This window comes from Erpetoichthys calabaricus, chromosome 3 (genome assembly GCF_900747795.2).
Source record: "Erpetoichthys calabaricus chromosome 3, fErpCal1.3, whole genome shotgun sequence".
In the NCBI taxonomy this organism is placed as follows: domain Eukaryota; kingdom Metazoa; phylum Chordata; class Cladistia; order Polypteriformes; family Polypteridae; genus Erpetoichthys; species Erpetoichthys calabaricus.
In genome coordinates, this window is record NC_041396.2 from 259,730,139 (window position 1) to 259,755,665 (window position 25,527).

General features: G+C 40.0%; 1 protein-coding gene across 4 annotated transcripts in view; it reads left to right on the plus strand.

Annotated features, from left to right (window-relative positions):
• erbb3a (erb-b2 receptor tyrosine kinase 3a) overlaps positions 1–25,527 on the plus strand; it is a 148,518-nt gene that overhangs the window by 83,276 nt on the left and 39,715 nt on the right. For all 4 annotated transcript variants that reach the window (XM_028798126.2, XM_028798127.2, XM_028798128.2 and 1 more), the window contains exons 7-19: positions 1,058–1,199; positions 1,471–1,584; positions 2,611–2,728; positions 8,429–8,502; positions 8,773–8,863; positions 10,953–11,155; positions 13,338–13,470; positions 15,243–15,336; positions 18,302–18,456; positions 18,545–18,598; positions 20,987–21,128; positions 22,793–22,915; positions 25,139–25,237. In XM_028798126.2, the coding sequence (XP_028653959.1) occupies positions 1,058–1,199; positions 1,471–1,584; positions 2,611–2,728; positions 8,429–8,502; positions 8,773–8,863; positions 10,953–11,155; positions 13,338–13,470; positions 15,243–15,336; positions 18,302–18,456; positions 18,545–18,598; positions 20,987–21,128; positions 22,793–22,915; positions 25,139–25,237 (1,542 nt within the window). The remainder of the gene's footprint in view (positions 1–1,057; positions 1,200–1,470; positions 1,585–2,610; positions 2,729–8,428; positions 8,503–8,772; positions 8,864–10,952; positions 11,156–13,337; positions 13,471–15,242; positions 15,337–18,301; positions 18,457–18,544; positions 18,599–20,986; positions 21,129–22,792; positions 22,916–25,138; positions 25,238–25,527) is intronic.

A 25,527-nucleotide genomic window follows, 5' to 3' on the forward strand; every position in this document is an offset into this window, starting at 1 on the left:
TTAATATACTTTAAAAGAGGAAAATTCACATGGTCAACAACTCTGAATTCAGCAATAAATAAAAACAGGTAATCCACTAGGTAAGGAGCTCACAAATGAGGCACTGATTACATGTATGATAGCAATGCTGAGAGTCAGTCATGGAAGCAGTACATGATTGAGGTCCACATACCTCTTCAGCTATAGCATCAGTGGTTGCTTTACCATATATTAAAGTTGGGGTCATTGTACCTGGAAGGAGTGTTGCTGCTCCAGCATGGGAAGTGTCTTACATTAACATGTGAAATTCAGAATCATCCATCCATCCATCCATTATCCAAACCGCTATATCCTAACTACAGGGTCACGGGGGTCTGCTGGAGCCAATCCCAGCCAACACAGTGCGCAAGGCAGGAAACAAACCCCGGGCAGGGTGCCAGCCCACCAATTCAGAATCATCCTATAATAATCTTAATCTCTATCTTAATTTATAATATCTATCTTAATTTATAATATCTTAACCCTATCTTAATTTCTCTGCCCTTCTTCCACCTCAGGTCCACCCAGACTCTTCCTTTTGTGGTTATCTTTTTTTACTATGTACCCTCCCCCACCATAACCTATTATCTATGGGGAAGGGGGGGAGCTTTAGATTCCTCAAAAATTTCAATCTCCGGTTTTTGACAGATCTCGATGTTTTAGGGTCCCCTGACACTGAAAACATCGATATCTCAATGATGGGTGTGTGTCATAGTTTCTTGAGGACAGCCTAGAGCTGGATGGAAAAATGCCGAACTCAAAATTTAAGCCTGTTATGAGATGACGACGTGCCAATTAGTGTTTGAGTCAAATCGTGCAAGAAAAAGAGACACTCTGAAGGAACCCTCAGATACCATAATTCTGCAGTTAATTATGAATTCTTCTCATCAATTGCTATCGTAATGACCTATTTAATGAGAAGAAAGATCAGTGTCAGAGCAGTAAATAATTACTGAAATGTTATAGAATAGTTCAGGTATCTTGGTTCCTAGCAAAGCCTAGTGACACTCAAGTCTGAATTTTTTTTTTCTTCACTAAGGCTTGCAGCCATTTCAATGACTCTGGAGCTTGTGTGCCCAACTGTCCATGGCCACGCTTCTATAACAAGCAGACCTACCAGGAGGAACCCAACCCCAATGCCAAGTACCAATACGGTTCAATCTGCGTCAGCCAGTGTCCACGTGAGTGATTTCTGTCCAGCCCAGTTTTTATGACCCTCTTTAGCTGAGATGCTATCTGTCTCACTTGTCTGTTTTCCTCAGTGACGTTTCTCAGAGCCATGCAAGAGGTTTCCCGTGGCTTGTGGCACCTAATTGCCCTCATCTCCTCTTCCTTGTGGTGTTTTTCACTCAGATCTTCTCTTTCCTGACAAGAACATTGTGACATCTGATTGCCAATATGACATGTGGGCTAGTCTTCCTCTCATCTGTTCTCTCACTCTTTCCTCAACAGCTAACTTTGTGGTGTACGACAGTTCATGTGTTCGTGCCTGCCCAAATGACATGAAGGAAGTGGAGAAGAATGGAATGAAGCAGTGTGTGTCCTGTGGGGGGCCTTGTCCAAAAAGTAAGCTTAAAAATAATCCCAAAACTCATGTGCTGCAAATACCCTTCACTTTATCTTTGATATTAAAGCCCTCACTCATCTCAAACCAAACTGCAAGGAAAATTTTCTTTAACAGAAAAGCAGATTTATTGATGGAGAAAAATAAATACTTTTGCAAAGCATGGGTGTCTTCAATGCCTAGAATTTTTAGGAGTTCCTATTTTTGGTGGTTACCATTTTTCTTCATGATAGTAGCAATGTGTTCCCACATGAGACCTCCATAATAGGCTGGCATTTTCACTGTTTTGCAGGCACTTGTCATTTTTTTCTGCATGAGTAAGCATGAGTGTCTGCATGAATGTCCTCTGTGCTGGTTCCTCATCCAGGGCTGGTTGCTTCCATGTGTCTGAAACTACTCAGATAGGCTCCATCCCCCACAACCCTAATATGGGGGAAAAAGCTGGAAAAATTATATAATATAAAATATATTTATTGACAAACAATGAATGAATGAATGAATACATGATTACTGAAGAGCACTGTGATTAGCACTGTTGACATATGGCTCCAGAAACCACTACTTTCAGCAAGGTTTGCATATGCTCCTTGTGTTTGTGTGCTCTTTCTCCAGGTTCTTCAATTTACTTTTATATTTTTAGGCTAACTGTATGGCTTGGTATAACTGACATTGCTCTGCAATAGACTGACATCTTGCTCAGAGTGGATTCCTCTCTGGCAACTGATACTACCATGATTTCTTCTTACTGATCCCTTGCCTAACAAGAGATCATAAGGAATTCTTGTTTGAAATGATGTCCTCAAGCATTCTGTACTACATGATGAAAAGGTGGACATTTTCCTCATTTAAACAATGATATACTATGGCAGACTTGTCAAAATAATACATTTTTAAGGCCGGCCAGGATCTCGGAAAAGACGAATGCATTCCAGTTGAGAGAATTTAGTTTGCTCCCTGATAATGGGCACTTTTCATATTTATAAGAGCATGAACTTACACATATCTTGTCTCCCATTTCTCTCTTCCAGCATGCAAGGGGACTGGCTCCAGTAACAGACAGACGGTGGACTCGAGCAACATTGACAGCTTCAGAAACTGCACCAAGATTCAGGGGAACTTGCATTTCCTCACCACTGGCATTGATGGGTATGGTCTCTACATCATAGAATTTTTTTTATGTCTTAGTTATAATGAGTGGAGTGGTGGCTCTGAGGCTAGTGATCTGCACTGGCAATCGGAAGGTTGCTGGTTCGAATCCCGTAAATGCCAGAAGTGACTCTACTCCGCTGGGCCCTTCAGCAAGGCCCTTAACTTGTCATTGTTTTGTCCTGAGTATGACGTAAATCTGCATCCAGCCCTGCAAGCAGATCCTCCAACTTACAGAGAAAACTTGGGGGTTTGTATCAGGATTGGCACTCCAGCCACTGTTCTAGTGTGGTGCTGAGGTGTCACCCGCTGCACTTGGGTCCTAATCCAGCTGGTTCATTGTTAGGTGGGTGCAGCAACACTCAATCGGCACATGCTCCTAACCCCTCTCTTCCTAGTTACAACAAATTTGTCATTATTACATTATTATGTTACTCAATGAGATCATACACAAGGCTGCAGCTAAGGGGATAAATGAAGCATTTCAACATTCCAGAGCAAATAGGAACCCAGAGCTCCTAAAGCCCTGTAGTAACCCTGCCTTAATAATAACAAAGATTAGCTTTTAAGTTTCAGGCAGCTCAGAAGCTCCTTCTACTGTTAGAGCTGGGTCCAAAATGAGATATCTCCAGGCACACCTCTTTTTATTTCATTTGACTGGAAGGGAAGGGGCTTTTTTTAGTCGCCGCAGGTGGGATCACACGCCTTTACTGTGGTTCTTCTCAGAGCTGTGAGTGGAAAATGAAAGGACAGTTGGTGACAGTGCCTCCTCTCTATTTGGGGTGGTATTGTTTACCTTGCTTGAGCCCGGAGGGTGTTCTCCAGGCATGCATGTGTGACACAATAAATATGTATATGTGTATATATAGATGTGTATATATGTATATATATACATATATGTATATATGTTTTGGTGGACAGCCGTGACGCCTCTACAGTGGAAGGACCGGGGAGAGAGCATTACCTCCCCCAGAGAGCTAGATGGCAGCCCAACTGGGTTGCAGCGGTGCCTCGGAATCCCACAAGGCTCAATGGGAGTTGGAGTTTGGCGCAACCCTGTTGGGTTCAGTGGGTGCTACCAGAGGGTGCTGCAATTACTGCTGAGCCCTTGGTTGCAGCACTTCCACCACACCCAGAAGTGCTGCCAGAAGAAGGTTATGGAACACCTGGAGCATTTCTGGGTACTCTATAAAAGAAACCAATTCGCTCCATTTGGGGAGCCAGAGTCGGATGGAAGAGGACGTAGCTTGCCAGGAGGAGTTGAGGCAGACAGAGGGAGGGAAAGAGAAAGAAAAGAAAAGTAAGAAGATAAGTGTGTCTTGTGCTTTGAACTGTGCTGTGCAGGTGGGAAATTGGGAAAGACGTTTCCCACAAAGAAAATTTAAAATATAAATAAATTAAAACGTATGTGTTGACCTTGTGTCCTGCGTCTGTCTGTGTGGCTAGAGTGCCCTCTGCAGGTTACAATGTATATGTGTGTGTGTGTAAGTGTGTATGCGTGTGCATGTGTGTGTGTATATACTATATATATGTATGTATATATATGTATGTATGTATGTATATACTTATGTATGTATATAAAATATATATAAATATTATTTATATATAAATATATATAATAAAATAAAATATATAAAAGGAAAAAGACATTTTGGCAGTGTAGCCTTTATCAGGTGTGCATATAGGAAGAGCATGTAACATATATAGGAGGGGTAGGAAGGAACAGGGCAGATGAAAGGAGAAAAGGAAAAAAAAGGTATGTGAGATAAAACTGGCATTAGAGAAATTAAAGGGAGAGATTAAAATGTTAGTCTGTCATAAGGACCAGGAGAAATATGTGATCCCAGGCTGATAATGAGCTTAGCTTCTTCTGTTTTTAGTTACAAAGTATATTTGAAGCCCCATGAAAGAACACATTCCGAGACATCAGTGTGGCTATGACCAAGAGATATAAAGCATTCTACAGTAGGCTTTGTAAGGCCTTTGATTTTAATGGTTGAAGTGTGCTACATTGAAACGGTCTGCTAGCCATCTTCATGTTTCACCTATGTAGATGGCTAGACATTACCTACAAGAAATGCAGTAAATAAGATTTTTAGACTGGCAAGAAACCCATTGTTTAATATTGAATTTATCAGAGAGACCAGATACAAGGGTTTAGTGGTGATATATTTGCTAGTGACATAGCGGCTCCTGTTACAACTCAAAGTGTCTGGTGGGGAATGTGGCTGTCCTTTGCAAAGAGAGCTGCGGACAACAGCTAATGGAAAGTGAAGAAAACACCCAGATGTTTTCCAGTATTGAATATTATAATACAATGTAGTAAAGACAGACAGCAGGCAATGTCTAGGTCAAAGTCCCTAGGCCAGTGGAGTACCCAGTGATAATGCAGAGTACACCAAAGATCATATCACTACCATCAATACATGGTTCTAACAACATTATGTAAATCATGCACTGTACTGTACACTCTGCCACACATGATCAGTCAATATTTGAGCAGAGTTCACATTGCAGTGTCTTTTCAATGATGAAAAAAACAGGCTGCCCATAGCTGTAAACATGGTTCTGGATTGTGTGGATGTATGATTCTAGGCCTGGTGTATCAGAAAGGAGGCTCTGAAAAGTCAAACAGTTGCAGTGGCAGGTATCAGAGTTACTTGGACAATATGCAGTTATCTCCTTTAAGCAGGCATACAGTCACATGTTACCTTGGAGAGACTGTCACTCACTTCTCATTACACACACCTGTAGTGGTAGCTTGAATAAGCTGATCAGGATGCCGATTGGCATTCTGCCATCATTAGTGACAGACACTGGTGAGTGGGCATGCATGTCAGATATCTTGATGTGAGCTGTTATCGGTTATAGTGTTTGTTCATGCCTGGTGTTTATGAGGTGAAATGAAAGATTTGTTCAATGCCAGCCACACTCTGCCCATGTACCTCAGCATGATGTACAGGCTGCTTGTTAATCGTCCTGACCAGCATGCTCACCAAACCTCTCCCGAATCAAGCATGTGTAAGACTGAATTGAACAGTGTGTCTCCCACAATTCTCCACTAGCAATGAACCTTGAGCAGTCCAAAAGGGCATGAACTGACATTCCACAGGAAGACATTTGTCACCTGTGTGATTGTTTGCATGCCAGAGTGCAGGCCTACATTTCATCATTTCAGTTACTTCCAATATTTTTGTATGTTAAAACATTCTCTGTTGTTCTGAATAAGCGACATTATACAAGATACAAGAAGTTTATTGTTATATACACAGTAAAAAACACGTTACAACCATGTAATGAAATTCTCACTTTGCTTGCTCACCATCATATACAAAAACAGAAAGACAAAAGAAGTATAAAAACAAATAGCAATTACAATTATAAGATTACAAAATAAGGTGCTCAGTGCCTGATGACATACCGCAGCAGTCAGTACCATTTATGAGGCTATGAGTTGTGGTTTGGATTGACTTTAACTTTTAGCATTGTTGAGGAGTCTGATTGCTTGTGGGGAAAAAACTATGTGTCAGTCTTGTGGTGCGTGATTTCACACTGCTGTAGTGCCTCCCTGAGGGAAGCAGCATGAAAAACGTGTGTTGAGGATGAGCATTGTCTTTAATTATGCTGCGCGCCCTCCTGATGAACCTACTAGTGTAGATGTCCTGTAGGGAGGAGAAGGTTGCTCCAGAGATGTGCTGTGCAGTTTTAATTACACGTTGGAGTGCCTTCTTTTCCTGCAAGGAGCAGTTACCGTGCCATACAATAATAGAGCAGGTAATAACACTCTCTATTGCACCCCTGTAGAAATTGCTGAGAATTTTGGTTGGCATGCCAAATTTCTTTAACTTCCTCAGAAAGAACAGTCTTTTGTGTGCTTGGTTAGTGAGGTGTTGTGTATTGTAAGGCCAAGTCAGGTCCTCGCTGATGTGGGTTCCAAGGAATTTGAAGATTTTTACTCTCTCCACCTCAGCCTCACCGATGTAAATGGGAGTGTGCTGCAGCTTCCTCTTCCTTGGGTCGATAATCATCTCCTTGGTTTTATCTGTATTCAGGGAGAGGTTGTTTCCCTGACACCAGGCCACGAGTCCTGCCACCTCTGTCCTATATTCTGTCTCCATCCCCCCAGTAATCAACTCTATGACTGCAGTGTCATCAGCAAATTTAATGATGGTGGTGTTGTTCTGAGAGGCCACACAGTCATAGGTAAACAGGGTGTAGAGCAACGGACTTAGCACACAGCCTAGGGGGTAGCCGTTGCTGATTGTTCTTGTGCCTTCACGTTAAAACGCTCAAATGAATCTCCGACTCCGATCTCAGTTCTGTGTACATTTTGATTTAGTTCAATTTTTTTTTTTTTTTTTTTGAGATCAAATTTTTATTGAAATAGAAAACAAACACTTTAAAGGGGATCGGTATGACACTCTTTGAGTGAAGGTGCAGAGCGCTGTGACAAATTCTAAGGTAAAATGAACGTTCAAATTTTACAAATTATTAATCGTATAATGAGTGCACATAAAGACCCAGATTGGTGTATACAGGGCGGAAAGCAAAGTAGTTTGAAATGGATTAGCATAAATAGAGAGGAGGAGGAGGAGGAGGAAGAGGCTGGGAGCATGCGCTGTTACAGCGCTTTGCTGCACCCACCACAAGACAAACCACCCGGATTGGGACCCAAATGCAATCCTGACCCCAACCCCTGAGTTTTCCCTGCAACATAGAGGTAAAGCATAAATAGAGCCCAGTCATAACTGTCCATTAATGAATTACACTGTGTACATATAGTAGGTATATGGAGTTAGTAATGTACAGTGTTTCCCTGCAACTGAACCAAAGAAAAAAAAATCTTTTACAAGAAAAGAAAAAAATAGAAAAGAAGGTTAGATACGCAACATTTCAGCTCTTTAGCTTCATTAGGAGTGTGACTCAACAACAACAACAACAACATTTATTTATATAGCACATTTTCATACAAAAAGTAGCTCAAAGTGCTTTATATAATGAAGAAAAGAAAAATAAAAGACAAAATAAGAAATTAAAATAAGACAACATTAGTTAACATAGAAAAGGAGTAAGGTCCGATGGCCAGGGTGGACAGAAAAAACAAAAAAAACTCCAGAAAGCTGGAGAAAAAAATAAAATCTGCAGGGGTTCCAGGCCACGAGACCTCCCAGTCCCCTCTGGGCATTCTACCTAACATAAATGAAATAGTTCTCTTTGTAGTTAGGGTTCTCACGGAGTCACTTGATGCTGATGGTCATACAGACTTCTGGCTTTTAATCCATCCATAATTTTTGGAACATCATGGTACTTAGAGTAGATGGTGGTGGCGCAAGCCACCACCAAAAGGACACCAGAAAAGGAAACAGAAGAGAGAGTAGGGGTTAGTACAGACTCAACCTATTTAAGCTATGTATCCATATAAATGATGAAAGCTGTAAAGCTGAAATGTTTTAATAAAAGGTGATTTCCACTCTGAAAAGGAAAGAAGGTAAAAGACGCAAGGTTTCTTCTGTACAGTCTTCATCAAGTGTGTATTCAGTATTGTAGGGGACACAGACAAGAGAGAGGTGGGCAAGTGGGCCTCTGCTCTCCCTTTGTTGATACATCTTTTTTGTATTTTAGTCTTAATAAATTCATGAGTATTTATACATTTAACCTTGGAGATGTTTGCAGCTGTAAATTGATTTGCTCTCTCTGTAGTGATCCTTGGCACAACATCTCTGCTCTTAACCCTGAGAAACTGAAGGTTTTTGAAACAGTGCGTGAGATAACAGGTGAGGCCATTCATTCTTCTATCATTTTCTGCTTTTTGTTTATGTTTATTTTTATAAAGAATACTCTTGTTTATTTGTCTGCTTCAACTAAAACTCTTAAAGAGCAAGAAAACTGAAATATGCACAAAAACCTGTTAAAGAAAACATCTAAGGTTGAACAAACTACAGAAATAAACAAATGAATGATCTAACTGTTTTGTTCCACATGGCATAGAAAGGTTTCTCAAGTGGTATTTTGCCAATTGTGTTTTCTATTGCTCTTCACTCCAGGCTGCCTGAGCATCCAGTCCTGGCCTAAACAATTCAACGACTTCAGTGTTTTTAGAAATCTTACAACCATCCGAGGACGAACACTCTACCAGTAAGAATACAAAAATTGTGTTGCTTTCACTCCCAAGATACTGTCCTCCTTCGTTAGTTTCTTACTATATTCTTATATGTTCTTTTTCATGTCTTTGAATGATTTATTTTTGGCTTCTTAATAAGTTGTAAAGTTACAAATCTTACCTCTGTTACTGAGGAGGAGTTTTCCCTAACTTCTTAATGATGCCTGTCATGAAGCAAGTACCATTGAATTGTCATGGTATAAAACACCAAGGCTGCTGTGTCTCCTTGAGCAAGTCAGTTGTAGGTATTCCTGTATACTGCACACAATATACAATTCACTTTCCATTGGGTGCCTTGTCCAAAGTTGGCTCCTGCCTTCAGTTCCAATGCGGACTTTGGGGATGTTTTCTAAAAATGTCCTTTTGTCACTGGCATTGTGCATTAAGTTTCTCTTCATAAGAAATAGCACTTCTTCCCCTTCTTCTTTTGGCTGCTCCCGTTAGAGGTTACCACAGCAGATCATCTTCTTCCATATCTTTCTGTCCTCTGCATCTTGTTCTGTTACACCCATCACCTGCATGTCCTCTCTCACCACATCCATAAACCTTCTCTTAGGCCTTCCTCTTTTCCTCTGACCTGACAGCTCTATCCTTAGTATCCTTCTCCCAATACACCCAGCATCTCTCTTCTGCACATGTCCAAGCCAACGCAATCTCACCTCTCTGACTTTGTCTCCCAACTGTCCAACTTGAGCTGACACTCTAATGTACTAATTTCTAATCCTATCCATCCTCGTCACACCCAATGCAAATCTTAACATCTTTAACTCTGCCAGCTGTCTCCTGCTTTCTGATCAGTGCCACCATCTCCAACCCATATAACATAGCCGGTCTCACTACCGTCCTGTAGTCCTTCCCTTTCATCCTTGCTGATACCCGTCTGTCACAAATCACTCCTGACATTCTTCTCCACCCATTCCACCCTGCCTGCACTCCCTTTTCCACCTCTCTTCCACAAACCCCATTACTTTGTACTGTTGATCCAAGTATTTAAACTCATCCACCTTCGCCAACTCTACTCCTTGCATCCTCACCATTCCACTGACCTCCCTCTCATTTACACACATGTATTCTGTCTTGTTCCTACTGACCTTCATTCCTCTCCTCTCTAGAGCATAACTCCACCTCTCCAGGGTCTCCTAGACCTGCTCCCTACTATCGCTACAGATCACAATGTCATCAGAAAACATCATAGTCCACAGGGACTCCTGTCTAATCTTGTCTGTCAACCTGTCCATCACCATTGCAAATAAGAAAGGACTAATAAGAAATAAGATATTCTTATATTCATAAGAAATAGCACTGCTCATGTTCATTAAAAGTTTACAATTTACTTTTTTTATGAATTTATGGTTAAACATTTCAGTGGAGACCCCCACCACTCCCATCGACACCTCTTCTACATAACTGTCAGATTGGCCTGTTGACATTCTCATGTGGGATTAAAAAAAGAGCTTAAACTATACAAATCTGGCCACCTGAGCAGAATAAGTAGAACCACATGGGTTCATCAACCTTGGGAAAGGGAACAAAACTATATATGTTAATAAACACCTTGTTAAAACATTACTAAAATTAAAGACATTAATTATAAGATTCTTCTTCTTCTTCTTTTGGCTGCTCCTGTTATTTGTTGCCACAGTGGATCATCTTTTCCCATAATTATAACTATAAGATTATTGAGTCAAGATTATTGAGTCATTATTATCCTGTTTACAGAGTACAGTAAAGTTCTTACTTAGGCTTTGGAGTTCGAACCCTGAGGTTGTGGACTCAAATCCCACTCCTGACACTGTAGGACCCTGAGTAAGTCACTTGACCTGCCTGTACTCCAGTTAGAAAACCAAAAGAAATTGAACCAATTTTATCATAAATGTTGTGAGTTGCCTTAGATAAAAGTGTCAGCCAAATAAATAAATGTATTTTTATGCTAATAAAATAGCAACACTTCACTACTCCCTGGTGCTGTGATTATCCATACATAGATATGCTAGGATTCTGATTCAAGCTGCAGTGCAAGGCAATTTCTCGATGTCATTCATGAAACTCCTTTCTCCATAACAGGGGTTTTTCACTTCTGATAATGAAGCTGCCCAATGTGACATCTCTGGGCCTGCGCTCTCTCCGGGAAGTCAGTGCCGGCAAAGTTTACATCAGTGACAACAAGCAACTTTGTTACCACTACACCATCAACTGGACAACACTAATGAAATCGCCTGCAAAACAGGGGACTGACATCAAGAATAATCGGCCATATAACGACTGCAGTGAGTACCCGTTACTAGAGCTTGTAAGGATAAGTGGATAAAACTTTTTCATGAAACTAGATGGGGGAAATTATTTTGCACATATTGATATTTATTGACTTCACACCTGAACTCATATACAACCCCAAATCAGAAAAAGTTGGGACAGTGTGGAAAATGTGAATAAAAAAAGAAAAAAGCAAGTTATAAATTCTCCTCAAATTTTATTTCATTGCAGACAGTATGAACACAAAATAATTCATGGTTTTTTTTGTCAACATCATTTGATTTGTAAATAAATATCCATTCTTTCCATTCAGGCTTGCAACACATTCCAAAAAAAGTTGGGATGGGGGCAATTAAGGGGTAGTAATGAGGTATAATAACTAAATAATGATGTGATTTGAAACTGGTGATGTTAACAGGTGATTGCAATCATGATTCGGTACAAAAGCAGCATCGAGGAAAGGCCTACTCCTTTAGGAGCAAAGATGGGCAGAGGATCGCCAGTTTGCCACCAAGTGCGGGCAAAAATCTTTGAAATGATGAAGAAAAACGTTTCTCAAAGACAGATAGGAAGAGATTTGGGCATTTCTCCTTCTACAGTGCATAACATAGTGAAAATAATCAGGGAAACTGGAGAAATTACCGTGCGCAAAGGCCAAGGGCGCAAGCCTAAACTGAATGGCCGTGATCTCCGAGCCCTCAGACGGCACTGCATTAAAAACCGTCATTCATCAATAAATGATATAACTGCGTGGGCTCAGGACTACTCCAGGAAGTCACTCTCAAGCACTACAGTACATTAGGAAATGCCAGCTAAAACTGTACTGTGCCAAAAGGAAGCCCTACATAAATAGTGTCCAGAAGCGCCGTCGACTTCTCTGGGCTCGGAGGCATCTGGGATGGTCCATTGTGCAGTGGAAACGTGTATTGTGGTCAGACGAATTGGTTTTTCACATCTTTTTTGGAAGAAATGGACGCCGTGTGCTGCGGACCAAAGAGGAAAAGGACCATCCAGACTGTTACCAGATACAAGTCCAAAAGCCAGGGTCTGTCATGGTATGGGGTTGTGTCAGTGCCTTCGGCAAAGGTAACTTGCACTTCTGCGATGGCACCATCAATGCTGAGAAGTATATCTCAGTTTTGGAGGAACAAATGCTGCCTTCAAGACGACGTCTTTTCCAGGGACGCCCATGCTTATTTCAGCAAGACAATGCCAAACCACATACTGCACGCATAACAAAGGCATGGCTGCGTAAGAAGAGGGTGCGGATGCTTGACTGGCCTGCCTGCAGCCCTGATTTGTCTCCTATAGACAATGTTTGGCGCATTTTGAAACGAAAAATGCATCAACGAAGACCACGTACTGTTGCACACCTAAAACGTTGTTTGCAGGAAGAATGGGACAAACTAACACCTGCAACACTTAGTCACTTGATTTCTTCAATGCCAAAACGTCTTTTAAGTGTTGTTAAAAGACAGGGGAACTGTACAAAGTGGTAAATGCTGTACTGTCCCAACTTTTTTTGAAATGTGTTGCAAGCCTGAATGGCAAGAATGGATATTTATTTACAAATCAAATTATGTTGACAAAAAAAAACATGAATTATTTTGTGTTCATACTGTCTGCAATGAAATAAAATTTGAGGAGAATTTATAACTTGCTTTTTTCTTTTTTTATTCACATTTTCCACACTGTCCCAACTTTTTCTGATTTGGGGTTGTAAGTAGATCTGTTAATGAATAATGAATGGCTGCAGTGGTCTATTGATTATATTTATTCTAAAGGAGTAGATTGACAAATTAGAATGAATTAAGTAGTATGGTGACATGGTTGGCAATACCTTCTAACAGACTCAAGACATTGAGTTTGATTTCTGTGCAGCTCACTGCTATTGTGGAGTTTTCATGCTCTCCCCATTTCCATATGGGCTTTCTCCAGGTACTCCCACATTCCAAGAAATGTATCAGTTTGTGAGCATGTGTGTAATGGAAGATAAATGCGCACAGTGAATGACTGCCACCATGTCTAAGGTCTGCTCTTTCCTTGTACCTGTAAGCCTGTAATGTAAAAAGTTAGATCCTATAAAGGATAGCGGGTGGTCTGTTACGCCTGTGATAGTAGGAACTGGATATTGAAGTCTGTAAAAGACCATTTTTGTAAGAATATTGTTAATATTATTCTTTATTCCCCCCTTAGCATCAAAAGGACAGCTGTGTGACCCACTGTGCTCTAGTGTTGGTTGCTGGGGTCCAGGACCAGATCAGTGCCTCTCTTGCCAGAACTTTAGTCGAGGAGGCACATGTGTACCAGAATGTCATTTTACAGAAGGGTGAGTTTGGCTAATGTGCTTATTTTCAGTTTCTTTTTACTATTTTTTTTCTGTTAGCTACATTTTCACCTTGCTAATTTATTTTGTGGTGTTAACTTGTTTAGTTACTCATGTCTCGAATTTAGATCCGGATTTATTTTCTTTATACTGTGTATGCTTCCAATTGGATATTTTCATATTTCAGCAACACAATATTGACTTTCATTGTTATGCTGAAGTCTTACAATATTACTTATTTAATACTGTGTCTAATCTGTCGATTCTGCAAGCCTGTATGGTTCAATGTCTTGTAACTTTCTTCAGCTAAATTCTGATAATACTGAGATTTAAATTATTGGCCAACAACTGAGTATAGTTTAGGTAAAGCAAACCCTTGGGCATGTGGCATCAACTATTAAATCGGCGACCAGGAATTGAGGGATTGTTTTTGACTCCAGCTTGAGTTTGGAAGCTCATGTAAATAAAGTGGTAGATATTTTTTCATCAATTAAGAAGCATTGTCAAGATTAGAACTTTTTTTATCATTGAAAGGGTCATTGATGCCTTTTTTTGCATCTTGTCTCAGTTATTGCAATGCTTTTTTTTTTTTTGCTATGCTGAACTGTTCTTCTCTTGCCCGGCTTCATTTGTTGCTGAATACTCCAGCTAGATTACCTACTGGATCAAAACTTTGTAATCATTTTACTCTGATTTTGGCATCTCTCCACTGGCTTTCAATTCAGTTTAGAATCAGTTTTAAAATGTTTTTGATTATGTGTAAGGCCTTGCATGATTTATCTCCTGTATATGTCACTGAATTGCTGATAATCACTTTATCAAACAGTGAGACCACTAAGAACCTCTAGTCAAGGTCCATTGGCTGTTCCAAAGTCAAAATCAGTGCTTCCTAACCTGTGGGCCGTGGCAGCATTGCAGGTGGGATACAACTGAACCCAGACAAAACTCCAAAATTGCTCCCTGACCTCAAAATCTCCAACAAATGCGCTCAGTTCAGAGTGGCAGCATCACAGGTGGTTTCACAGCTGACCTCATCCACTGATGAAACCCCATCCACTGGTCCAACAGTCCTGCTCGATTCACAGAGGCAACATTGTAAGTAGATCACGACCTCCCCAGCACCCGCTCTGATGATCGTGTTTGATTCACCAAGGAGGAAAAACATTGATGACCACACTTGGTTCATCTAACTCTGGTGATCACGTGGGACTGTCCTCCTATTTTGGCAATTGTGTTTAATTAACCAATAGGGACTGCCCCACTCACACCGTAGAGACGATCTCATTCAATTCATGGAGAGTGTAGATGTGTTGCAAACACACAGGCAAACACACAAAGATTAGGAGACAGTGGTGTAGATTAAAGACAAAAGGTGATGGCGCCTACACTTTGAAATGGCTTTCTGCTGGGCATTACAGTAGATCAGCGGATTAAGTAGCAACTTTTAAATCTTTTTTAAAGACCTACTATTATCGTTTAGACTTTGTAAATGTGCTTGATTTTTAAAAAATAATTCCCTGTTCTTTTATGGACTTTATCATAGCAAACCTGTGATTTTATGTTGTTGTTTCTTTTTTTTTGTTTCTGGTGTATTTGTTCATTGGGAAGCACTTTGTGCTGATTGGCTTGAAATGTGCTGTATAAATAAAGATTATTATTATTTTGCACCAGTCTGCCAAACTGTCTAAAACAGCTGAAACTTTGCAAAAAATCATCTTCGTTTTAATTAGAGAAACATCTCCCATGATTAAAATCTTTGTGTTGGTCTTCAACAGGGATATTCGCGAGTATGCCACAAATCTTGGCGAGTGCCTTCCCTGTCATCCTGAATGTGAGAACATTGACGGTCAGCCCAGCTGTAGAGGACAGGTAGGATTAAATGGCCAAGCTGGAAAGTGACCCTCTTGTTTCCTCAGTTTCTCTTGCAGCTTTATCTTTGTGAGCTTCACTTTTCTTTACTCCATTTCCCACTCTCTCCCTTCCTCTCTTTTTATGTTAATGATTCCATCTGGATGCTCCGTCTTATTTTAAATGATCCACTGATCAGTTTCTTTTGTCTTACCTTTTTTTTTTTTCCTGATTGTATTTTTTTCTAGGTGATAGGATGGCACAGCAGTTAGCACTGCTGTCTCACACTTCCAGTATCCTGGATTTGTATCCGAGGCCTGGTCAATGCATTTGTATGTTCTTCACATATCTGTATGGATTTTTTTCTCCACTTATTCCAGTTTCCCTCGCATATCACTAAGATTTGCGGGTTAGATAAATTGGTTACTCTAGAAAGATCCTGTATGCGTGAGTGTGCCCTGTGTTGGAAGGGCAAACACCGTTGGGAGAGGCCTATGGCACTTTGAACTAAATAAACTTGTTAGAGAATAGATTTATATTTATTTTATCTGATTTTAGTTAGGCTGATTGTATTCTTTGTTAATGTTTTCACCTCATTTACTTTTGTTGGCTTTCCATCATTTTCATTTTTTCAGCTTTCTTGTGTTTTACAGTACCTGGCAATTGTGCAGCTTTAAACTTCTTGCTTGTTCTGTAAAATGACGTTTGACAGGTTGCTTTACTTACTATTGCTTATATTATATAGCTGGCTAGGTCTGGCAACATGTCATCTGTGCTCATCCTAATAGAACTCTCGTTTACCTTTGACATGGTCAACCACCAGATCATCCCTGCCAGCTGTATCCAGGAGATGGTGTTAGCTCCCTTGGAATGAGTTCTTTTGTAATTGCAGCATGTTACATAACCCTAAACTATATAAATATGATATAAAAAGGTGATACCCCTTCCTTCGTGATAGGGCGGTAAGAAATCACATAGGAGAAATAACTTTGTTAATGAGAGCTTATGCTGCATAACAGACAAAGGAAGCCAAAGGCAAGAACCCAGTTCGGAGGTGGGGGCCCCGATGTGTAGAGTCTGCCATTTTCTCCACTGCAATGGAAGGATTTTCAGGATCGGATGACATTATCTCCCATTCGTTTTTTCGGCTTCAAAGGTGTGCTGGGCAAACTTCCAACTCTTTCTTCACGTGCAGGCCCCCACTTAGTTGAATCATGTCATTCCAAACAAGGCAAAAGAAGATACAGTTTCATGCTGACTTTGACAGACAAATAGTACACAACAGTCCTCAGTCTGACTGCCCGTTTCCCAATTATGTCTATCTGACTTGTCTTATAATGCTTGCCTAGCAGTCGTATATGTTGAACCCCTGTCCTAAAACTGGCTCTGTGTCAACTGTGCATGTGAGTAGAAAACGGCAGATTTATAAAATATATTTGCACAAAGCACAGTGTCATATTAAACTTATATACATATTACACCAGCCTTTCTGATCTTGGCATCTCTGGGACTGTCGTCAAGTGGTTTGAGTCCTACTTCTTAGGCAGTTCGTACTGTTTCCTAGTGAGATTTCAAGGGTGCCTAGGCAAGCATTGGGATGCTCCAAGGATTGGTGCTGAGCCCTCTCCTCTTCTCTCTTTACATGTCCTCACTAGGCCCTATCATCCTAATCCATGGTTAGTCACATCAGTGCTAGCCGATTATATGACAGCTGTACCGGTCATTCCCTCCAAAAGACTACAAGATCTCAGCTAAAATCTCGGCATGTCTTACTGATATTGTAGTCTGAAGGAAAGTCACTTCCAGTGCAACCTGGCAAACACTGACCTCCTTGTTATCCCAGCTCATCTGTCTGTTCAGTACTCCATCTGTTTTCAGCTCAGCTTCATACATGCCAGGTTGGTACACAACTTTGGGGTGGTGATTGATGATCAGGTGTCCTCCACTGACAATGCTGCAAAAGTCTCTCTGTCTTGCAGTTTCTCTCTACAACAAATGTATGATCAGACCTTGTCTAACTGAGTTTGCAGCACAATTTCTCGTCCAGGCTTTGTCCTTGTCATGTCTGGACTACTGCATCGCTCTACAGGCAGGAATACTAGCATGTGTCACCAAGCCACTATAGATGATTCAAAAAGCAGTAGCACATCTGTGTTCAATAAATTGAGGCAGTCTCATGTCACTCTTCTCTAACTTCAAATCCTTGATGTTTGCCTACAGAGTAAACAATGGGTCAGAATCCATATAGAGAGACACATGAGGTCCTTTTCTACCAATCAGGTGTGCTGATGAAAGGTGTCTGGTGATGTCACCACTGTGTGGCATCAAATCTCAAGTTTAGCTCCTACCTGGTGGAATAAGCTGACCAACTCCATTTACAATTCTGACTCTCTCAATGAATATACTGTTGTGTGGTAAATTAATGTCCAAATGATATTAGCTATTAGGTCTTTGTAACCAAACAATTTTAACTAGTTTGTATTTTGTTTTAAGCTCTTCAGTTTGGAAACATCGACCTGTAACTCTTGATCCCAAAGAGTCCACCAGACTCACGTTTACTCGATTATGTTGACCTCTTTTGTAAGTTGCTTTGGATAAAAGTGTCTGCTAAGCAAATAAATGTAAATGTAATGGCCCTATATGACACAGATTGATTGACTTTTTGATTCTTTTGCCAATGACAGGTCTTGCTATTACCTATTTTTTATTTCAAATACAAAAACATATTCTCTAAATGCAATCAGAGCTTATTTCTCTCCTCTGTAAACTCTGTAGACATCCTGAAAACGGATTTGTTTAATGGATTTATTGTGAAATGGTCAGGTACTGTATAGGATGTTAGTAATACAGATCGATCTCACCATTGAAGATCTACTGCGACCTTCTTAAATAACACATCACACCCTCTTTACTTGTTATCGTCTCTGTTCTTTCTCTTGCTCATCTTTAGATAATTCACCTCAACTTATCTTTTTTCATTTCTTAGGGTCCAGATGCATGTGCTTCATGTGCACATTTCATAGATGGTCCCCACTGTGTTGAATCCTGTCCTCAGGGCATTATGGGAGAGAAGGGGCCCATTTTTAAATTTGCTAATGCTGAGCATCGATGTGAACCATGCCATCCAAACTGCACTTCAGGGTAAGATAGATGCTCTTCTATGAATTTCAACTACTATTATTGCCAACGTCAAAGATATCTGATGTTGAATTGCATTATGTGATAACAGGTGCAAAGGTCCTAACTTGGAAGACTGTAGTGGAATACCAGAACCCATAATCAGGTATGTACTCTAAAAGTTGCATTCTACTGCACAGTATGTAAGAAACTGCATAACAGGATGTAGTGTGCTCTTTGAGACCCAAAATAATCCTGCATTTCAGTTGTACGGTATAGTTCATCTCTGTGAAGGCGTGTGAGTTTCACCAGGGCAACAACATGGGACACAACAGAGACTGAGGCTCAGACACCTGTTTAGATAACACATCAAACTTAAGTGATTTATAAATTGAAGGCTATGATGCCATTGTACCCATAACTTGTAACCAAAAAACAGACACTGGCTTTGCGTAAAAACAGTGCAGATATAACATGTGTAAATTGTATTGTTAATAAGATAGAATGACAATCCTCCATACCTACATCATTATCATGGTTATCATCAGTTTAATGGCCTTTTCCATGTTTAACCAGATTAGATGATTAACCCGTAACCCACCCTGCAAATTTCCTTCTCCACTCTTGGTGATCCCAGTCCTTCATTAGAATGAGATCCATACTTTTCATATTATCCAACACCACCAGCCTCATCTCCTTTGGCCTCCCTCAATGTCTTATCCTTCCTTCCTTCCTCCTTCTCCATCATCTTGGTGTGCTTCTTCACCCAATCATACGCTGCCTCCTCGACTATAAAAGTTGTCAAGAGATACAATAAATAGGGCTTTTATTACTCTAATGAAGGATGGATGAACACAGGGAAAACACAAAAGCATCACATAAACAAAAGCCCATACAGTGGTCCTGTGCTACCAATGTGAGTGTTGACCAGCCCATCAGGTGGGGTGACTTTCAAAATTCCAAAGTCACACCTACCACTTTTCACTTTCCTAGATCTTCCATTCTCTTAACCCTGGATTCTGTACCAATGCTAGATTTACCTTTGTCCTCATGTTCCTGATGATTCAATGTTACCACTGGCTTAAGGCCAGGGTCACAACCAAGCCCTAAATCCAATTCCAAGTGTCAGAAGCAGTCTTTCTTTTGCCACAGGCACATGAGGCTTAGTGACTTCTTGTCTTTCTGTTGCCTGTTTCCCAAAAAAGGAGTGACCCAATACCTGTCCTCCAATTCTAGGACTGCATGCAGCCTTGTAGCATTAGATGAGAGAGCACTGTTCTCTTGTGAATGTTTTGCTGAGCACAAACGTAAATGTACGATTGGCCACAGCTTCTTCATCTAGTGACCATATGGAGCTGCCTGTCACCAGGAGGCTATGTGACCACTGGCCACTCTCTTCCTCTCTGAATATGTAGGGGCAAATGTGCTGGTTGAACACTATCCTTTATTTCTAGTATGTTACAATTTGTCTTTCTGTTCTGAAACTGTACCCCAGACTATTGCTCTTCTGGAAAGGCACATGGCTTTCCACTCTGGCATGTCTTGTGGCTCTGACCCTGTCTGTCTGGTCCTCTCAGTAGGTAGTATCCTTTCCTCCTGAAAACTTCTTGCTAGCTGTCAATGCTGAACTTGGACGTTCCTGGCTAACAGCAACTATTTATACTATAGGTTCTTAAACTATGGGTTGTGACTCAGTTTGGGTCATGTGTTGTCTGAATTTGGGTCACAACTCACAATTGAAGCCAATGGGAAAGGGTCATGAATGGTTTGCATAGTGTCTTGTGATGGGTCACCGCAGGCAATTTAAGCAAACAATTTTGCTCCGCTATAACCTGCTTAAAGGGGTTGGTGAACACCTCCTTGGGTGACTGTCATGAACGACCCACACCAAGCCCACCCCCTCCCAGGGATAACTGTCTGTGGAGATTTTACTGCCCAGGGATGACAGTTGATGGTAATTCTGTGTCTCAAAGATGCAAAGAAGGCAAAATTGGGTCACAAGAAAAAACATTTTATAAAACACTGTTTAATAGGATATCCTGGAATCACATTCTGAAACAGTTCCAAGGAAGTCCCATTATTCATTATTAAAACCTGGTGGCCCTTGGTCAGTTTTTGCAGTTCCACTAAGACTGTATTATCCTCAGCAGAGTGTCAGAACTAACTAAATATGGGAAGACAGAATGATAGATGCCCCCATTCACTTAGCTTGTTATCTTGAGGTCACTACCTGTATTCATTTGGGACACCTACCTACCACCAGGGTTTGTCCCTGTGGTCCAATTGTTGTTGCCCTTTCCTCTGTTAGTGCCTGTCTGCCCTGAGGAAACACAACCCCCTAAATTGTATTATGTAACTCAATTATTGTTCAAAGCCTTTATGTATTAAACTTGAGTGCTAATTATATCCCCTTGACAAATTCCACCCACACACTGATTATAAACAAATGAAGACACTTCACAGAGGCCCTTCTCCCTCACATGAATGCATTTGTATTGTGGGTGTATCCTAGCATCACCCATTGTTGTTCATTTTTTTTTTCTTTCCTTTCCAGCAATCCAGTCACAGCCATTGTTCTAGGTGTCATCGCATCTCTTATAGTCTTGACATCTGTCTTTGTGTTGTGTGTGTTGTATCAACGTGGGCTGGCAATCCGTCGCAAGAGAGCCATGAGGCGCTACCTGGAGAGTGGAGAGGTAACATGCCTGCTCTCCTTTATTGGTGTAACCCTGAGTAAAGTGTATGAAGTTTCATGGTAAACACAAATGTGAGAACTCGTATCTATTTTGTGACTGTTTGATTTTTAGTCTTGCTACAAAATTAATATTTCTCCCACAATGTAAACTACAGATCCACAACCAAAATGTGATTTCGGCATGCTGGTATTAAAAAAGGCACTTGGAAATAAATTGTGTTTATGGAGGTTTCTTTTGTGCCTCTATGGCAGCGTTTCTTAACCTTTAAGTATTTGCGACCCGAGTTTTCATAACAGTTTTAATCGTGCCCCCCTAACATTTTTTTGAAACCCTAATAAAATTTATTCCTATATTTTTTGCTGCCAATACACCACTACAAGTTTAAAATTTCCCTACGAATAGCAAAATTACACCACATATGGCAACATTCGTGCCCCCTTTTTTCTTACTTCACACCCCCCTAGGGGGGGCACACCCCACAATTTGAGAACCGCTGCTCTATGGGGTTTCTTCCCACACCCCAAATATTTCTAAATTAGGCTAATTAGTGACTCTCATCTGACCCTCACTGAGTGAGCATAGCTGTCCGGCAGGACAGTCCCACGTGATAGACAGGCTCCTCATCCAGGGCTGGTTCCTGCCAGGATAGATTTAGGCCTTTGCCATATGACCTTCAACTGGATTATGTGATTTCATCATAAATGGAGGAGTAAAGGTATCTTGTGTGAGTATATCCAATCAAGCAGATGACTAAGGCAACACAATGGGCTTTGCCTTTACTTCTGAACCCATATTTTTAATTCCAGCAACCTATTGTATCAAGTTTTACTAATTCTGCTTTTGACTACGTGTGCTTAAGAACCTGAGTTAGAACTAATGATGTTTTGATGCAAACAGGTTATTCATTCCAGTAAAGCTTATCATTTCATTTTCATGCTTCCCAAATATCATTAAACTTAGATGTGAAGGTCTGGATGATCACACTTTCAGGTGCACTGCTTGGTTACTTTTTTATTTATACTGGCTGCCTGTTAGTTTCAGAATTGATTTTAAAATGTTGCTGCTGGCTTTTAAATCAATACATTGGTTTGCTCCCATCTATTTATCTCAATTGTGTGTTATACACCAGCCATCTAGAGAACTCCTATCTAATAGTCAGTTGTCTCTTTTTGTCGCTCGTACTAAGTGTAAAACTAAGGGGGACAGGACTTCTACAGCTGCTGCTCTTCATCTGTGGAATTCTTTACCTAATTACATTAAGGAGTCACCTTCAATTGAACTGTTTAAAACTAGACCGAAGACGCATTTCTATTCTCTAGCTGATCTTCAGTGATACTGATGGCTCCTTCCTCTTAGTCACTTGTTTGTTTCAATGTACTGCTGGTTGTATACTGTTTTATTATATTTTATTTCTATTTATTTTTTTTATGTGTATTATATGTTTTAATGTAAAGCACTTTGGACAAAACATTACCGATGTTGTTTTAAATTTGCTCTATAAACAAATTGACATTGATATTTACAGTAGCTACAGTTCTTTACATTTGAGTAAAATGTCCTCAACCAACATCCATTGAGCTCACGAGTACTTGGAGAAATTCATTTAATGGGACAAATAGGAATCTACGCTAACCCTCTTAATGATGTGTCTTTGCTTTTTACAGGGCATAGAGCCACTGGATCCCAGTGAGAAAGGCACCAGAGTTCACACCCGCATATTCAAGCCCACAGAACTTCGGAAAATCAAATTGCTTGGTTCAGGAATCTTCGGAACAACAGTACACAAGGTCAGATACTTGGGACACTCTGCCTTGATTTTAGAAAAATGTAATTCGATGATTCCTTCTCACACTGTAATTTGATTCATGTATAATCTTTAAATTTTATTGTATGTCATTTTCAGGTGCTTTCTCAATTTATATGTTCAGAGAACTACACAAAAACAAGTAAATAATAACTCAGTCTAAGACATAATTCAGCAAATTATTCTAAAAAAAATTCTATCAAACTGAAAGCAGAGCCTTCATTCCCTAGTCCGGATTAATTTGATTCATTTATTATTAATACAGCAATTGTTCAGCATGCAAAGACCACCTCCTGCACCTCGTCTGTGGAATTCTTTACCTAATTACATTAAGGAGTCACCTTCACTTGAACTGTTTAAAACTAGATTACTATTCTCTAGATTTCCATGGTTTACAATATCATTGGTTTAGAATACCATTAATGAACTCCTGGAGAGTATTACAATTTTTCAGTTTAAGATAAATTAAGTCACCAATTTGCCATTGATTTGAGGTAGGTAGATTAGGAATATTCCACTTAAGCAACATGAGGTTTTATGTGAGCAATGGGATACAGGACACAGCAATGTAATCTTCATTGCTTAGTGTTACTCTGAATATTAGAGGACAGAGTGTGTGGTATAACATTTGAGGCTATCTGTGAGATATGCAAAAAATGTAGTCCAAAATGGTCTGAGTGTAGAACATTTCCAAAACATAACATGGTGAGCCAGCAGCATTCACAATTCAAATCTTCTACTGGATACATTTTAGACAGTTTTAAATAAAATATTTGTATGTGATGTACAATTTTTATGTTGAATTATGGCAAGCTTTGCACAGGCTGAAGAAGAATACATTTTATGGATGGGTGAGTTACCACTGCACCACCATGCCGCCTATATACATATATATATATATATATATATATATATATATATATATATATATATAAATAAATTTATACAGGAGTGGTCAAAAGATGGTTTATAATTTTTCATATGGACAAAGACATGCAGGTTATGATTATTACAATAGTTTTATTAATTTTATTAACTCAAAAGGATGTTACAATGGCACAGTGGACTTATACATATACAATATTGTAAGTGCTGAAATTGCCAGCCTTCATTATTTACACATTCTTGCAGTCTGCTTGCTACACTCAGACAAACTTTACCGATAATAAGACAAATAATACATATAAGTAACATAACAATTAATAAATAATAATACAAGAATAAACTGTGCTTCTATCATTGGCCACCTCTGTATATAGTTATGGGTTTAAACAAGAAAAATGTTACAACAATGCTGGTGAAAAAGGTTAAAGAAACATGCATGCGAGGGTGCAAAACAAGCAAATATTCCTTCAGGTTGTCGAGAGAGCTCTGACTTCTTGCAAGGCTGGTTCCAGACCAAATAATGACTTGCAGCTGTGAAGTTGTTTATATTAAGTTGGAGCAGAAGGGGTGGAGCTGCTAGAAGGAAGTGGACCTGGGTCACTGGTTCTCACAGGGACGAACCTGGAAACTGTGGGGGGAAAAAAAAAAAAACCATGACAGCACCCTCGCTATGGCTGGGGTGGAAGTGACAGAACTTGAGGAGCCCTTAAGATGTCCCTTAAATACAAATAATGCGTGACATGGCACATTAATATACTTCTTTGATGGAAGATGATGGAATTTAAACAGATTACTTTTAACAAAATTCATAGCTTGCATTGCTAGATTATTGCTGTACAATTATATTTATGATGTAACAGTTTAAAGGAGATATACCCAGTAATTTCCATAACACAGAATACTGAATAGGTTAATGAAGACTGGAAAATACAGTTTGCATATCATATAGTGAGGCAGCTGGTAAGAGCTTTTCTACCTTAGAGTATGTTGTGTAGTGGGACCATATTTTACATGGGTGGTGGACTACTGAGTTACCTGTAAATTGGCATTAGTTAGTACTGACTGAAGCAAAGAGCAAAGTTTACAAAGAAAATCTGGAACATGATTTCATTTCCATGGCTAACTCAGCAAGTGTGGTTTCATTGGCTTCTGCCTCCTTCTAGTGTCTCAAAGTGCACATATTTACAGCCCAGCAAAGAACAGCAATTTCAGTGGCACCAAGCCACCCTCTTCTGTCGAGCTTTTGTGAAGTCATCTTTCTTAATGTATAGTTATTTACATAGTTAATTTTTGTAAGTGTATTATTTTGTCATTTCATTAGGGAGTGTGGATTCCAGAAGGAGATACTGTGAAGATACCTGTTGCAATCAAAACTATCCAGGACCGAACTGGCCGGCAGACTTTCCATGAAATTACAGATGTAAGTCCCATTGATGCATATAGACCTGCACTGTTGTAAGTGTTCCTCATGGTATTGCCTGCATCAGGATATGTTTTGGAGTTATGTATGTAACTTTACAATTAATAAAGGACCCAGGACGAGAACCCATAATCTCCTTATTGCAAGGCAGCAGCGTTACCACTGCACCACTTGTGTGTAGCAGGTATTTCTTCCATCCAAAGTGATCCAGATTGTCAAAGTTAAAATGTTTACTTTATTTTGCCCAATACAGCTCTTTGTCGATTTTTTTTTTTTAATTCGTTTTCACT